At 40.9% G+C, this 15,760-nt stretch overlaps 1 protein-coding gene across 2 annotated transcripts in view; it reads right to left on the bottom strand.

The window, feature by feature from the left end:
• Positions 1-15,760, bottom strand: part of LOC126248350 (uncharacterized) — a 247,259-nt gene that overhangs the window by 128,969 nt on the left and 102,530 nt on the right. For both annotated transcript variants that reach the window (XM_049949260.1, XM_049949261.1), the window contains exon 5: positions 1,893-2,060. In XM_049949260.1, coding sequence (XP_049805217.1) covers positions 1,893-2,060 — 168 coding nt within the window. The remainder of the gene's footprint in view (positions 1-1,892; positions 2,061-15,760) is intronic.

The following is a 15,760-nucleotide window of genomic DNA, read 5'->3' as shown; positions in this document are numbered from 1 at the left end:
GTTATAGGCACTTTGCTGTTCCTTATCTATATAAACTATTTGGGAGACAATCTGAGCAGCCGTCTTAGGTTGTTTGCAGATGACGCTGTCATTTATCGACTAATAAAGTCATTAGAAGATCAAAACAAACTGAAAACCGATTTAGAAAAGATATCTGAATGGTGTGAAAAGTGGCAGTTACCCTAAATAATGAAAAGTGTGAGGTCATTCACATGAGTGCTAAAAGGAACTCAAACTTTGGTTACACGATAGATCAGTCTAATCTAAAAGCCATAAATTCAACGAAATACCTAGGTATTACAATTACGAACAAATTAAATTGGAAAGAACACTTAGAAAATGTTGTGGGGAAGGCTAACCAAAGGCTGCGTTTTATTGGCAGGACACTTAGAAAATGTAACAGACCTACTAAGCAGACTGCCTACACTACACTTGTCCGTCCTCTTTTTGAATACTGCTGCGCAGTGTGGGATCCTTACCAGATAGGACTGACAGAGTACATCGAAAAAGTTCAAAGAAAGGCAGCACATTTTGTATTATTGTGAAATATGGGAGAGAGAGTCACAGAAATGAAACAGGATTTGGGCAGGACATCATTAAAAGAAAGGGGTTTTTCGTTGCGACGGAATCTTCTCATGAAATTCCAATAACCAACTTTCTCCTCTGAATGCAAAAATATTTTGTTGAAACCGACCTACATATGGAGGAATGATTACCATGATAAAATAACAGAAATCAGAGCTTGTACAGAAAGATATAGGTGTTCATTCTTTCCACACACTATACGAGATAGGAATAATAGAGAATTGTGAAGGTGGTTCGATGAACCCTCTGCCAGGCACTTAAATGTGATTTGCAGAGTATCCATGTAGATGTAGATAATACCCTTAACAGCAATGTGTCAATTTCTAAAATGAAATGCAGAAGCTAGGAACCAATACATTCCACAAGGAAGCTTTGATTCATATGATTTAAAGGCAGGTAAGATAATCCTAAGTACGTGGAGACAACATGACAATTGATCTACTTTTCTTGCAACCCAGAACATACCACATAAAACTTCTTAACGAACTGATCTTTTTGTGATTTGGCAAATTATTTTTTAAGCTCCAAGGAAGTAAAGCATGGTAAAGTAACTATGGATGAATGTTTCTGAACAATTTAAAATACAAGTAAAGACAGATAAGCATAACTGTGTGCTATTTTGTCCATGGTGTTTTTACTTGGGTTCACATAAGTCATCTAGAAACCACAAACATTGAAAACCAAACCAAGTAAAGAGTTGCCACAAAAATGCCCAAGCTCTTTATTTTCTCCACATTCCGTATCTCCCACCGGTATCGCACAAGCGACAGAACATTCTTATGTAGTTTGTGCTAGTGGCAAAAATAGCAGCAGTTTTCTGCTGGTAGTCCTGTTTTTGTTATTCTTGTAGACTTGCTTCATACATTCCAAAGTCAATCATCTGCTTGACACAGCAATGTCAACTCTGCACTCTGCTGCTACATCCACTCCATGAAATTGTTTGCAGAAGAAACTATATTTGCTAATGAAATCACAACTCTAAATACAAACAAAACCTAGTGCCATGTGCATGTGATGATTGGTAGTTGACAAGAAATATTGTTTCTTTTAATCTGTACAAAGACAGTCACAGACAGCTTTATCTGTGTTTTGAAACATGTTTGCAATACATTTCATACAGCAACAATCAAGTTTTAGCCAGAAATACTGACACATTTTTGGATACAAGTTAAAAACTGTGTATGCAGCTTAATGGGCAGAGCACATCATCATCATCATCATCATCATCATCATCGTCATCCTCATCGTCTTAAGAAAATAAATTTCACACGTATTTTTTAAATCAAGAAACATGATATAATACTCACATCTGAAATGTTTGTTTTTACATTTTTTTGTGAAGCAAAGAAATATGGTTCACCAGGGATATATGCACAAATGAATGGCTGCTGCTCAAACTCTGTGCCAGAATGCTTTTGTTTCTTCTGTATAATCATGATCCAAGAGAGAGAACCAAACAACTTTACTTTAATTCTCTGGAAAAAAAAAAGGTCAATGAAACAAATGTGCGTAAGAGTGCACACAATTTTGAAATTTGTCACTAACTTCCACTTCTAGAATTACCCAGCATATACTTCAGTAATATCACATTCCCAATTTCATAGCATATGTCCAAAAAATGAATTGGCTTACACAAAACATTTTTGATAAAATATGACTCATTGATAAAACTTCAAAAAATTCAATATTGTGTGTGATGCAGCAGATGAGAGTTCCCCTTACATTTGTGGAAATTTATGCAATTACATATTCAGCAAATAAATATTGTACAAACACTTTCAATAATTAATGGAACATGTAAACAGAGTATATATCTATTTCACATATTCGTCACTTACTCATGTAATAAAAGTTCTACTTATTTATCCATCATTTGTAACAACAAAAGATACAGAAAAATCTTACAATTTTAAACATGGTTGTGAGATAGCAACCATACAAGACCATGATATGTATAACACAGCCAACAGTTCCAACAAGATTTTACTTTAACTGTTTCTATGCCGATTATGGGCGTTGGCATCAGAAAATCAGAACAATTACATAGAAAGGTTACAAAACCATTAACCCAGAGAAAAAAACCAAGAATAGATGGTTACTGTACTGAACAGATTTCTGACAACTATACTCACATTTTATATAAAGAGAGTATTTTGCACTAACGTCTGTTCATCTGTTACTACATGTGATTATGTTCACTTCATAATTCTGTTTGGTATAATAACCATCTATTCTTGGCTTTTCTCTATGATAATGGTTTTGTAATGTATTAAGGTAATTTGTTGTATTTTCTGATGAACAAACCAATAGCTAGTGTCTAAACCAGGTTAGAATAAAATCTTGTTGCAACAAGTTGGCTGTATTATACATATCACATGGCAGAAAAAGAAGTACATTCAGGACACACTACCACTAAGCCTCGCACCTGCATTTTATGTAGAATTACTACAGGTTTTACTACAAAATGGAGAAATATTTCTATACAATAACGATTTAACTGTAAAGTCGTCAACCCTTTCCCAGTGCTGAACTGTCACAACAGTTTGCCTGCTAGCATAGCTGTGGTGCATTCTCTAACTCGAGATTTTTTTAAAAAACCACATACAGAAAGAATTTTAATTGTGATCATGTTTTTGAATCTAGGAGAATTCAATTGCCTGTGATGTGTTTTTTCCTGAATGGAGTACAATGCTGAATTATGTGATCTTTAAGACAATGGGGCAGATGAGATTTAACACTGTTACCAAATTACTCATTTGCACAGATTAATTACTGCTCTTTGGGCTATCCGTAACATGTACCAACCAGGAAAACAAATCCAAATGATTCACAACTATTTTCCACCTACACAGGCAGGGTAAGAAGATTTCACACTATTGGGTATAATGGCATGAGGAAATTCTGGGTAATGAAGCAGCCAAGTATGTCCTTATGGAAAATACAGTTTCCTAATGTGCTGCCTCCATATATGCTGCCACCTCACTGTTTAGACCAGCTCATGTACCTGTGGAAAGAGTAGTAGCAACAAGCTGCAGTCAATAAAATTAACAGAAAAGCTATAACATACTTTAAAAAGTTTGTCACATTCTTCTCCAATTAGTTTAGTAAAGACTCTGATGGCGTTACTGGTGAATGCTGTATACACACTACCAACCTGAAGTTTGCTATTGCCAGTTCAAAGGCAGTACTACTAAAACTGTTACATCAATTTATGTTGTCTGCAAACTCAACAAATAGCTCGAAGGAAATCTGTGTTTCAAAACAATGAAATAAGTTTCTTTTCCTTTTCACAGTTTGAAATTATGCACATATTACGAATGTGGATGTATTTCTAGCATATAAACACACACACACACACACACACACACACACACACACACACACACGGCACTTGTGAATGAGGTGTGCTCTTTAACACTAGTAGCTGCCCAGACAAAAACAAAGGGGAGGGATGGAAAAAAAATTTAGCCCACCTGAAGTATTCAGCAACCAAGATAATCAAGTAAGTCATATCACAGCCAATGGGTTCAAGAATGAAATCTTATCAAGTATCATTTATAGCTGTGTGTCACACTGACAAACCTGTTCTCACTAATGTCACCACATCAAAAGAACGTCCTTCTTATAGCTGTGTAGACACTACTACAGCTGTGGCTAATATTTAAAATCTGGGCTCCCAATTTGGCAGAGTAAATATAGAGAAGTTTCACTGGCTGTAAAGCATACAACAGAAATGGCTTACAGTTCATTCAACCAATGACAGAGGGAATATGACACCTGATATGCAAAGGAATATTAGACAAAGTTGAGACAGTAAATACGATGTAAAACTTTCAAAACACTGAAGTAAATTTTGCAGTTTATTACATGAATCATCATTTATTTTGGCAAACATGATTCTTTGGCATTACAAACCACTTATGTGATGTGACTCCATATAAACTAACACAGCCACCTACAGTGTACTGACATTGCAAATTAACTTCCCTAAAATGTTTCATTCCATCCACATATAGATACTGTTACTATATTATGAACTGAATATGTGTATTTGCACTTGGATATTCCTCAAAGAGCAGTATTTAATGGTGATTTCTTTTGATACAACCAACTGATGAAAATGGTAAAATTAGTTTATAAATTTTTGTTTCAAGAACACTAGCACCCAGATTTCTATTGCTAAATACTACCAAATCACAGGTAACGCCTAAAATTCAATTTTCAAATTGTAAAATAAAGAAGAAGTAATTTAAGTGGCAACACCATCACAAAACAAATGAGTAGTGGTCAAAATTCCTGGATTTAAACAGTTCATTATTTCCAGCAGCCACTACTTCAGTACTTCTCTTTTCAGCTTCCTGTGGCTGTTCGTTCATGATACTGTTGTATGTACAGAGGAAGGAAGACCTGTAGAGCACCAGTGCTAGGTGTAAGGGTTTGCACAGCCCACTCAAAATCAACACTGTTGTGTACACATAGACCTAGGGGCTATCGATCCTGTCTGGCGTAAAGTTTGCCTATATAGCACACACCTGAGAGGAGGCACTGAAGACAGAGTGAACACGGAGCCGCTAGGAGGCGTGTTGGAAGCAAGCTGGGTGGCAGTATAAGCTGGCAACGCATAGAACTGATACAGTTGATACTGTCGCTGGTGATTCTAATGTTAACTGGTTGATGGGACTCTGAGTGGACTGCCTTGTTTCGGCTCACAACAGCATCAGAACCATGCATGGCCTTTTTTTGGGTGAGAAAAACTTCAGCCCATGAACTGTGGTAAAAACTTAATGTATTGCTGCCTCTTGTTGCCTCATTCGAAATTCTTGTCAGCTACTTAAATCTGTGCTACGGGTGTTGCCAACTGCCAGTCCTGAATGATTTCCTTCGTAGTGAAATGCCCGTGTTTTGATGGTTTATCAAGTGTGGTTAAATTATTTTTATTTTATTTATTGGACCAATTGGTTGCTTGAAGTTTTCCAGGCCATAGTTTAAACCGTCATAATTGTCTGGCCTGTATTCGTTGAAGCACGTATGAACATGTTTTTGAGGCTTGTTGAATTAACACCATCTGTCTGTGTTTTAGAAGCTTGTCTTGTTACTTTGTGTTCTCTTCCTGTATACAACGACCTGCCTGAGGAGATGGGCAAGCTGGGCCTGTTGATTGTTGGAGAGTAAAAGGGCTTGTACCAAGAGTGGCAGTTCATGTGTAATGAAAGGAAAGCTGTGTAATCCTGCTTTGAGTATACGCCTCCAATTATAACCATTATCTCTTGATGCATTTGTAGTTGTGTGAGTGGTGGCTTAATTTTAAAACCACGAGTTTGTTTAATGATCCTATGTTGAACTATTGCAGAAGTAAACTCTGAAGTCATTTATTTGTCAGTTTGAATTTGTTTTTGAGATTTCTATATTTAATTAGAGTAATGTTTTTATGAGAAACTTTGTCTTAAAATTTTATGCTCTGTGCTTTTTTTTTTTACAGTAAGTACCAAGGAATGAAACTTGCTCAGAGAGTTATATTGTAATAAAGTCAATCATGTTTGAGAATTGTGGCCTAGTCCTTTCATTAACTGAACCTTTCCTGTGCTAGTGTAACGTTGTGCTACAAAACTGGTAGCAGAGCGTGGTTATTCTGGTTAAATTACATTCCTTGGTACTGCGTGATTTAGGTTTAAGCTAGATTTAGCATTACCTTGAGGCCTTTGTATAAAATTCCTTGTGTGTCTTCAGTTACCTTAACATGGCGGTTCGAAATGTGTTGGGTCTGAAATATTTGCGCAAGGAGCCGCTGTAGTATGAGTTATGTATTCATGGTGAAGGGGACGAGGGCAACATGGCTGAGTTGAGTCAGCGGTTACGGAGCATGTTGGACAAGACAGTAAACATCGTAGCAAGCATGGTGGGGGAGGTGAGTACCGTGTGCACCACATGCCTTTCCTTGCTTGGTGTTGTGAAAGAGGGTGTTGATTTGTTAGAGGGTTCCATCCCGTCCCAAGCACAATTATTGTGTCTACACGCTCTGGTACACCATGTTGCCAATCGCGTTAAGGATATCCATGTTGTTTCTAAAGATACTGAACATCTGCATGATTTACAGGTATTGCAACAGGAACGTATTTCGGTACAGAGGACCTTGTTTTCTCTTAAATGGCAGGAAAGTGAAGGGAAGGAAAGTGTAGATATTACTAGAGGCACGAGCGCAAGTGCAGCAGTTCGTATATCTGAACAATTTAGTAAACTTCCGAACCCTTTGTTACCACTACTTCAAGGAGTGCATAGGTTGTCAAAGATGTGAATCATGATATAGAACTTCTGTGGTTAGTAATGAAATTACCAGGTTCGAGTCCCAGTTGGGGCACACATTTTCACCTGTTGGGGTTGTTGGGTTGGGTTGTTTGTGGGAAGAGACCAAACAGCGAGGTCATTGGTCTCATCGGATTAGGGAAGGATGGGGAAGGAAGTCTACCGTGCCCTTTCAAAGGAACCATCCCAGCATTTGCCTGGAGCGATTTAGGGAAATCAACAAAAATCTAAATCAGGATGGCTGGACGCGGGATTGAACAGTCATCCTCCCGAATGCGAGTCCAGTGTGCTAACCAGTGCCACCTCTCTCATTTTCACCCGTCCCCATTGATATATATCAATGCCCATCAGCAGCTGAAGGTATTAATATAATTCTAATTTCATTCTAGACAGCTGCAGGTCATTAATGATGTCCGTTCTTTAGGACATGTCTGAAAGAACAGACACCATATCTATATAAGTATATCTGTGGTTAGTTATCAAATTGCAGAACCAGGCTCGTGTATTGCAAATTCAGGAAGACTAGATACGTTAGATAATTTTGCCGAAGGACAGCTGAATTGGTTGATAATTGATGTGCTAAGCTGGGGTGGCTCCTTGACTTGTCTCCATCAGAAGATTTTAAGAAAATGTTTGGGCGAGTGTAGGCGCAAGGATCTTGTTGATGATTATTTTTATCGGGTTCCGGCCAATGATGAGACATTATCCGATTACGTAGATACAGTAAGAACAGCTATCGTAGCCATGTGTATCGAAACATCTCAGGTAGAAGCCGTGGGTAGCATCGTGGAAGGTACACGCCCACAAGATCGGTCTTTGACAGTATTTTGAAAAAGGCCGCAATCGTTTTAAGAGTAAGAGAAGTTGGTGGTCGGAGTAGAAAATGTAAAGTAGTGTGATGGAAAACTTGAGAAAGAGCGGATGCTCGAAGAAAACAACAAAGGTGCTGAGTTCCAGGCCAATTTTAGGGGGCATCAAGGTGAGGGCCCGCAGTGATTTAGATATGGTAGTACAATGCATTTTGTGCATGGCTGTCCCAAACCGCATGAGCCTTCTACAAACAGTTGACGCCAGAAGAAAATTCAGGGGATGGGTGGAGCCTGACCACCTCGGGGTTATCGTAAAGTATGTGCAGTTGATACCTCTTGCCTGCCTTTTGCCTGGGTATCGGTGGGTTTGCTTGATTCAGGAAGATGTGTATCATTACTAGATTACAAATGGTATAATAATAATAATAATAATAATAATAATAATAATAATGAGTTTGTGCAGGTTTACCTCTCTTACAAGTACCAGAAAGTGACTGTCCGTCCGTGGCTAATAAAAAATTAGATGATGTAGGTTGTATGAAGAGTAAACTCAGGATAGGTGTGTTTACTAGGCCTTGGCAATTTTTTATTATTCGGGCATGACAGTACCCGTATTGCTGGGGTATGATTTTCTCGTACGAACTGGTTGTGTTTTTAGACTATGCACGGAAATAATTTTTTTTTTTTTTAAATTCTGTCCTAAGGAAAAATTACAGTTGTGTGACCGTAAAGATAAGAATAGTGTGTACTATGTACAGGGGAGTGGTTCCACTTTTGATGTTAGACATTTGTCTTGTGATCAGGCCAGAAAACTATTGGACGTTCTTTACCAGTTCCCGGATGTCTTTTCAGAAAAGTTATGGGTAACACATGTGGTGTCTTATAAGATAAGGGTGCGCGATTCTACGCCAGTTAGGCAATCGCCTTATCGGCACTGTCCACCTAAGATGAAAGAATTACATAAGATCGTAAGCAAGTTGTTGGAGGATGGTGTTATTAGACCATCAGTTTCACCTTATGCCTCTCCAGTTTTTTTTTTTTGGAAAGACTAATGATGCAGGGTTTAGGCCAGTGGTAGACTACCATTTGTTTAACCAGAAAGTGGTGTTAGAATCTGTGCCTCTCCCTAATTTACACACTTGTTTTAGGTGGTTTGTGGGTGAATGTGTGTTTTCCAGGTTAGATTTCAATCAAGCCTACTATCAGATCCCCCGGCTGAGGAATCTAAATCGTTAACGACTTTTTGTACTGATTATAATTTGTATGAATTCAACCATGTACCTTTTGGGTTGGCTACTGGAATGGCAGTCCTGTCCTGTCTTTTAGACTCTGTGTTCAGCGAGTTTAAATTTAAATTTGTGTACAATTACCTTGATGATGTGGTGGTCTATAGTAAGAATTTTGAGAATATTGAACATCTGAAACAAGTGGTCACACGGTTAAGGGAAGCAGGTCTTACGGTGAAACCAGGTGAAGTCACGCTAGCTAAAAGTGGAATTTCCTTTCTAGGACACTTTGTGTTGGAAAAGGGCGTGAGGATTGATCAAGTAAGAACTAGTGCTATTCACAAGTTGCCCGATATACTGGAATGCGCAATTTCTTTCATAAATTTGTGCAACATTTTGCTGGGTTGGCCGTTCCTCTTAATCAGTTGACGAAGAAAGGGGATAAATTTCACTAGGGTGATAGCCAGCATGCTGCCTTTGAAGCACTTAAAATATCTATTAGCAATGCGCCAGTATTAGAAATTCCTGACTAATTCACCATTTATTGTCCAGACCGATGCATCAAATGCCGGCATTGCTGCCATTTTGTTACAACAGCGGGAAGGCGAATGCAGACCACTAGCATTTGCTTCAAGGGCACTTTCAGGAGGAGGAGATTACTGTTTAACGTTCCGTCGACAACGAGGTCATTAGAGACGGAGCACAAGCTCAGATTAGGGAAGGATGGGGAAGGAAATCGGCCGTGCCCGTTCTAAGGAACCATCCCGGCATTTGCCTGAAGCAATTTAGGGAAATCACGGAAAACCTAAATCAGGATGGCTGGACACGGGATTGAACCGTCGTCCTCCCGAATGCGAGTCCAGTGTGCTAACCACTGCGCCACCTCGCTCGGTGGCACTTTCAGGTCCTGAACGCAATTACTTTGTTTATGAGTTAAGAAGAATTATCCATGTTGTTTGCTACTGAGAAATTCAAATTCTATCTTGAGCATGGGCAATTTCAGCTTGAGACTGGTAATCAAGCATTGAGTTGGGTTTCGGCATGCTCGCGAAAAACGGGTAGAATAGCATGCTGGGCTATTAGGATTTCAGCCTTCCAGTTTGATGTGGTGCACATTCGAGGGTCGCAAATCCAGTTGCTAATACGTTTAGTCACATGTTTGAGCAAGGCAGAGAAAATTTCCACAAAGAAGTTTCTCAGGCACCATTTTCTGTGGATTTTGCAGAGGTGCTGGAACCTCAAGTGGTGGGGGTGGTAATAACAGAGATCCCGGCCTTGTGTAGTAACCTTAAGGAAGAGCAAGAAAGCGATCCCAAGTTAGCCGTGGCCCGAGGGGAGTTGCAAAGCGGGAATTTGTTAGACGGTTATTCGATAGAGAAAGGGGGACTTTGGTATCAAGGGCGGCGAGACCAGAATGCAAGAATTTGTCTGCCACAGAGTCTGGTACCGCGGTATTTAAATGCAAGAATTTGTCTGCCAAAGAGTCTGGTACTGCGGTATTTAAATACAACAATCTGTCTGTATAAGGGGGACATTTAGGTGGCAAGAAAACTCTCGCCAAAATTAAAGAACATCTTCCTTGGAAAGGAATGGCTCTCGAAATTTGCAGGTTAGTCAGTGGTTGTGAAGATTGCCAACGCGGGAAGCTGGATGTGGGCAGACGTAAGGGATTCTTGCAATCTACTGGGGAATTTCAACCTTTTCAAAAGCTTTTCATTGATTATGTCAGGCCGCTTGCGCACACTAAGAATGTGAATAGGTTTATTTTTGTGGTAGTGGATGCTTTTACCGCATTTGTCTGGCTCATTCCAAGCAGAACTACCACTGCCGATGCGAGTATCGGGCATTTATCATCTATTTTCGCAAGTTTTGGTCTACCTCGTAGTTTGGTGAGCGACAATGCGCAGGCATTTAGTTCTCGGCAATTCTGTAGGTTCCGTTTTGCACAAGGTATTCGACATTTGACGACTACTCCATATTACCCACAATCTTCTTTCGCAGAGCAGATTAACCGCAATTTAAAATCTGCGTTAATAATTTACCACTCTAGTGCTTTGAGTAAATGGGACCAGTCGTTGAATTGGCTGAGTCTGGCCTTCAACACCGCTTAACACAAGAGCCACAGGACCACTCCTGCGAAGGTACTCTGAAGTTATGAAATCAATACCCCCTTGAGTAATCTTTGGTCCATAAAGGACATCCTGCCAGAGCGTGTGGACCTTCACGAGCTACTGAATAATGGGAGGCGGCAACAAGAAATATAATTTTGGACACCGCCGAGAAGAACAGGCATATAATAGGGAAAGACGTGTGGTGTCGGTTGCGGTGGTCGACCGGAGTTTTGTAAAAAAAATGTCTGGGGCACAGACACCGTGATAAGGAGGCGGTAGGTAAATTAGTGCCCAGGTTCATTGGCCTGTGTGAAGTGATTACAGTATCACTCCGATCAACTTCCTGGTGAGGAATATGAAGACACACAGGAAGTTTCACACCCATCTGCACCAACTTAAGGTGGGCAAACCTGGGGGAGCTTTACCTTAAGGGCGGAGGTTGATGTGCGCACATCAATCCTGTATGGTATAAAGTTTGCCTATACAGCGCACGCCTGAGAGGAGGCACTGAAGAGAGTGAACACGGAGCCGCAAGGAGGTGAGAGTCGCGCATGCACTGTGTTTAGAAGCACACTGGGCGGCAGTATAAGCTGGCAACGCATAGCACTGAGACACTTGGTACTGGCGCTGGTGATTCTAATGTTAACTGGTTGATGGGACTCTGAGTGGACAGCCTTGTTTCTGCTCACGACAGCATTGGAACCATGGACAGTTTTTTTCTTTTCTCTTTTCTTTTTTGGGTGAGCAAAATTTAAGCCCATGAACTGTGGTAACAACATGATTTAATGTAGTGCTGCCTCTTGTCGCCTCATTCGAAATTCTCATCAGCTACTTCAATCTGTGCTATGGGTATTGCCAGTCCTGAACGATTTCCTTAGTAGTGAACTGCCTGTGTTTTGATGGTTTATCAAGTGTGGTTAATTTTTTTTAAATTCTATTTACTGGACCAATTGGTTGCTTAAAGTTTGCCAGGCCATAGTTTAAACTGTCAATTGTCTGGCCTGTATTCGTTGAAGCACATAGGAACGTTTTTGAGACTTGGCGAATTAACACCATCTGTCTGTGTGTTTTAGAAGCTTGTCTTGTTACTTTGTGTTCTCTCCCATGTGTACAACGACCTGCCTGAGGAGACAGGCGAGTTGGGCCTGTTGATTACTGGAGAGTAAAAGGGGTCGTACAAAGAGAGGCAGTTCATTTGTAATGAAAGGAAAGCTGTGTAATCCTGCTTTGAGTATATGCCTCCAATTATAACCATTATCTCTTGATGCATTTGTAGTTGTGTGAGTGGTGGCTTAATTTTAAAACCATGAGTTTGTTTAATGATCCTGTGTTGAACTATTGCAGGTGTTTTTGTAAGTAAGTACCAAGGAATGAAACTTGCTCAGAGAGTTATATTGTAATAAAGTCAATCGTCACTCATGTTTTAGAATTGTGGGCTAGTCCTTTCATTAACTGAACCTTTCCTGTGCTAGCATAAAGTTGTGCTACAAACTTAATATATTACACATCAGTAGATCAAAAACCTATTATCAAGCGATAGCTCAACTATAGATCAATCACTGTAAAGTGTTTTATGAAACAGTCAGTGCACCACACCAAGCTCAATGGCTTCAGTGCTTCCTGTTGAGGGGGTCATTACAGAGATAAACTGTTATAGAACTACACTTTTGTCTTCCCTTGCCCTCAAAACAGGTGGATTACTCACAACCGAGGGTAGGTGTGATTGTCCCTCCTTTCCAATCTTCTCCAATGAATCTCTACCGAGACTTGCACCTCCTGTAGGGACACATTCTGCAGCCACTCTGCCTCATTGTATTTTAATGGAATTATCTATTAATAAAATCTGTTAACATGCTTTACATAGATGTTGTGTAAACTGGTACCCATGCCTCTCTCATTAAAAAAATACACTTAGGATTGGACTGAAGGAGATAAAAGGGCCGAAGTACAAGTCCCTCCATCCTATACACACCGAACTGGGAAGTCCTCAGAGGAAAGACAGAAGACAAATCATGATTAACAGATTGCAAACAAGAATTTATAAAACCAACAGGTAGAAGCAAGCACAAGTGAAAGAAAGGTAAGAGGTTGAGGTGTGTGAGCTGTTTCACCCAGAAAGCAGCTCGAGGCCCTCAGGTACGGTATGCGAAGGGAGACAAAACCCTCTGCATCTGACCAGTGTTTCCTCACCCTCCAGTACCACAAGGAAACTCTGAACGTAAACAAGTTGATAAATCTCAGGAAAGAGAACAACATTGGGACAGTAAAAGAACAAGAAGAATTAAAAGGGTGGGAAGGGCAGGAGCCAGGCTGGATCACCTAGCAGGGGCAGCCACGGCCCTCCTGGATCAAAGCAGGTTATGGGGCACACCTCCAAACCCTCAAGTGGCCAACGAGGCCAATGTGCCCTTCTTAACAGAGAAGAGTACAATGTGAAACCAAATCAGCTGCTTTGCTGTCACCTGCTAGCACCAGAGGCAGTATGTCTGCTCGTTTAAGAGCTCACTGTAAAGTGGTCAAATTGGGACAGACCTATAGGTTGTGCACCACCATCGGATGGGCACCATACCAATACTGGATACTCATGCCATAGGATGTGGAAATTGGTCAGCCAAGTGTGACCAATGTGAAGCAGAGAATGACAGATTCCCTGAGAAAAGAGCAAAGGTAAGATTTGCACATGTTGTGGTCCCGTTTATTGCTTGCAGTTTGTTCAGAGAAATCACGGCACACGAATCTGTGTTCCACATCTCCAACAACTGACTGTTTTGAGTTGACCAAAATTTCAGTTCCAGTACCCCCCGTCTCTGAAGTCGGCATCTTGATAGCCAACTTTGACAATCTGTCATGTTCATTCCCAGGGATCCCAACGTGACCTAGCGTCCAGACAAAGATGGCCTACTGTCCAGTTAAAAGGAGATCGGGAAAAAGGAGATCGGGAAGGAGGATATCCTGGATAGTCACAACCAATGGGTTTCAAGGGTAGCTCTGGTCGATAGCTTTAAGACTATTCAGGGACTCACTGCTGATTAAGGACACCTCACTGGTTCAAGAATGAATATAGCTAAGGCCTTGAGCGATGACCACGAATTCTGCAGTGATTACACACCAGCCATTTAGCAAGAGGCGTAGTTCACTGCACCTTGCTTGTGTGTAGGCAAAACCAGTTCATCTGTCGACCATAGAGCCATTAGTATACGTCACTTCCAAATCCGAAACTGCATCAAGGATGGTCAAAAACAGGTGGCAAACAACCATCCGTTAACAGTCTTTCAATCCACAAAATATGTGGAGACAGACCCTAAAACAGGGTACACACTATCCAGGCGTTCACAGTGTAAGTGCGCAGTTTGAAGAGCAACAGGATGAATTTACCACACTCCTCTGTTCGTCAAAATCCCTGGATTTAAACCCAATTGAGAGTTTGTGGGACCACTTCGATCCGAGACACCTAGTGCAGCTGACCAAGCACTGAGTCGGCATGGCTCCACATGCCTGTCAATACCTTCCAGAACCACATTGACATTCTTTCTGCATGTCTTGCACTACAAAAGGAGGTTACTCAAGCTTCTGACAAGTGGTCATATTAGTAAGACCAAATAGTGTATATTGACGTACTGTAGGAAGCACCAACTTGAAAGTAAAAAGTACAGTGTGACGAGAAGTTCTGGGCAACATTCGGGAGCAAGCCCCCAGACATCCTACTTATGTAAGGTAACGAGGATGTGATGATGCTATGTGGTGTCCTAAGTCATATGAAAGTCTAACAAGGAGGCAATAAGGTGCTGACAGAGGGCAAAAGCTGACCAGAATCTAGGCAGACCAAATTGCCAGCTGCAGAATGGCCTTGGTGGAAAAACCAGAGCCAAAACACCCCTTAACTTAAGGTATCAACACAGCCACTGGCTCACTACACACTTGAACAACTTGCAGAGAACGTTAGTGAGTCTGTGCAATAGATGCCCATTTCATTTCAAAAGGGTGTTTACCCAATTTCAGTGCTGGAACAATCACAATTTCTTGCCACTGAGATGGCAATTCACCCTCATTACAGTTAAGAGTTGAAAATAGCAGGGATGTGACATTGGCAAACCACCAATAGGTGTCTGAGCATTTGGTTGTGGATGCAATCTGGCACTAAGGCAGCATCAGACCGAAGAGTTAGGCCTCTGGCAATTTCCCACTCACTGAGTGGAGCATTGTATGGCTCAAAGTGATGTATACAGAAAGTTAAGTGAAATCTACCGGCTGTTTGAGGATGCGGACTGCAGGCTGATGCTTCTCAGGCACAGAGGCTTGAGCATGGTGCAGAGCAAAATATTTTGCGACAGCATCTGGGTAAGTGCAGACAACACCATTCATTCAGGGAGACACCAGGTAGATCTGTGGGGGACTGATGTCCATACAGGCTCAAACCTGCAAAGGAGTACATGGTCCAATGTTAGTAAGATACTACTCCCAGTATTCTTGTTTCTATCATTTCATTAGGAGGTGGACCACAGCATGGTGTCAATTTGAAGACAATGAGGCACTCCATTAATGGTTGTCACTTATGGTGTTGGAGAGCCTGTCTGCCATTTCTAATACCCATGGCAATTTCTGAAGTCCACCAAGGTACTTTCTTCTGACATGGAGGGAGGTGGGGGAAGATCACGAGGAACAGGAGATCACTAACGTCTGCTGTCGACAGAATGGGTGCAGTTGTGCTCTGGACAGTCATGTCACGGGG

Source organism: Schistocerca nitens, chromosome 3 (genome assembly GCF_023898315.1).
Source record: "Schistocerca nitens isolate TAMUIC-IGC-003100 chromosome 3, iqSchNite1.1, whole genome shotgun sequence".
NCBI lineage: Eukaryota > Metazoa > Arthropoda > Insecta > Orthoptera > Acrididae > Schistocerca > Schistocerca nitens.
The sequence above is the reverse complement of the archived record's forward strand: the minus strand, read 5'-3'. Positions and strand labels throughout refer to the sequence as shown.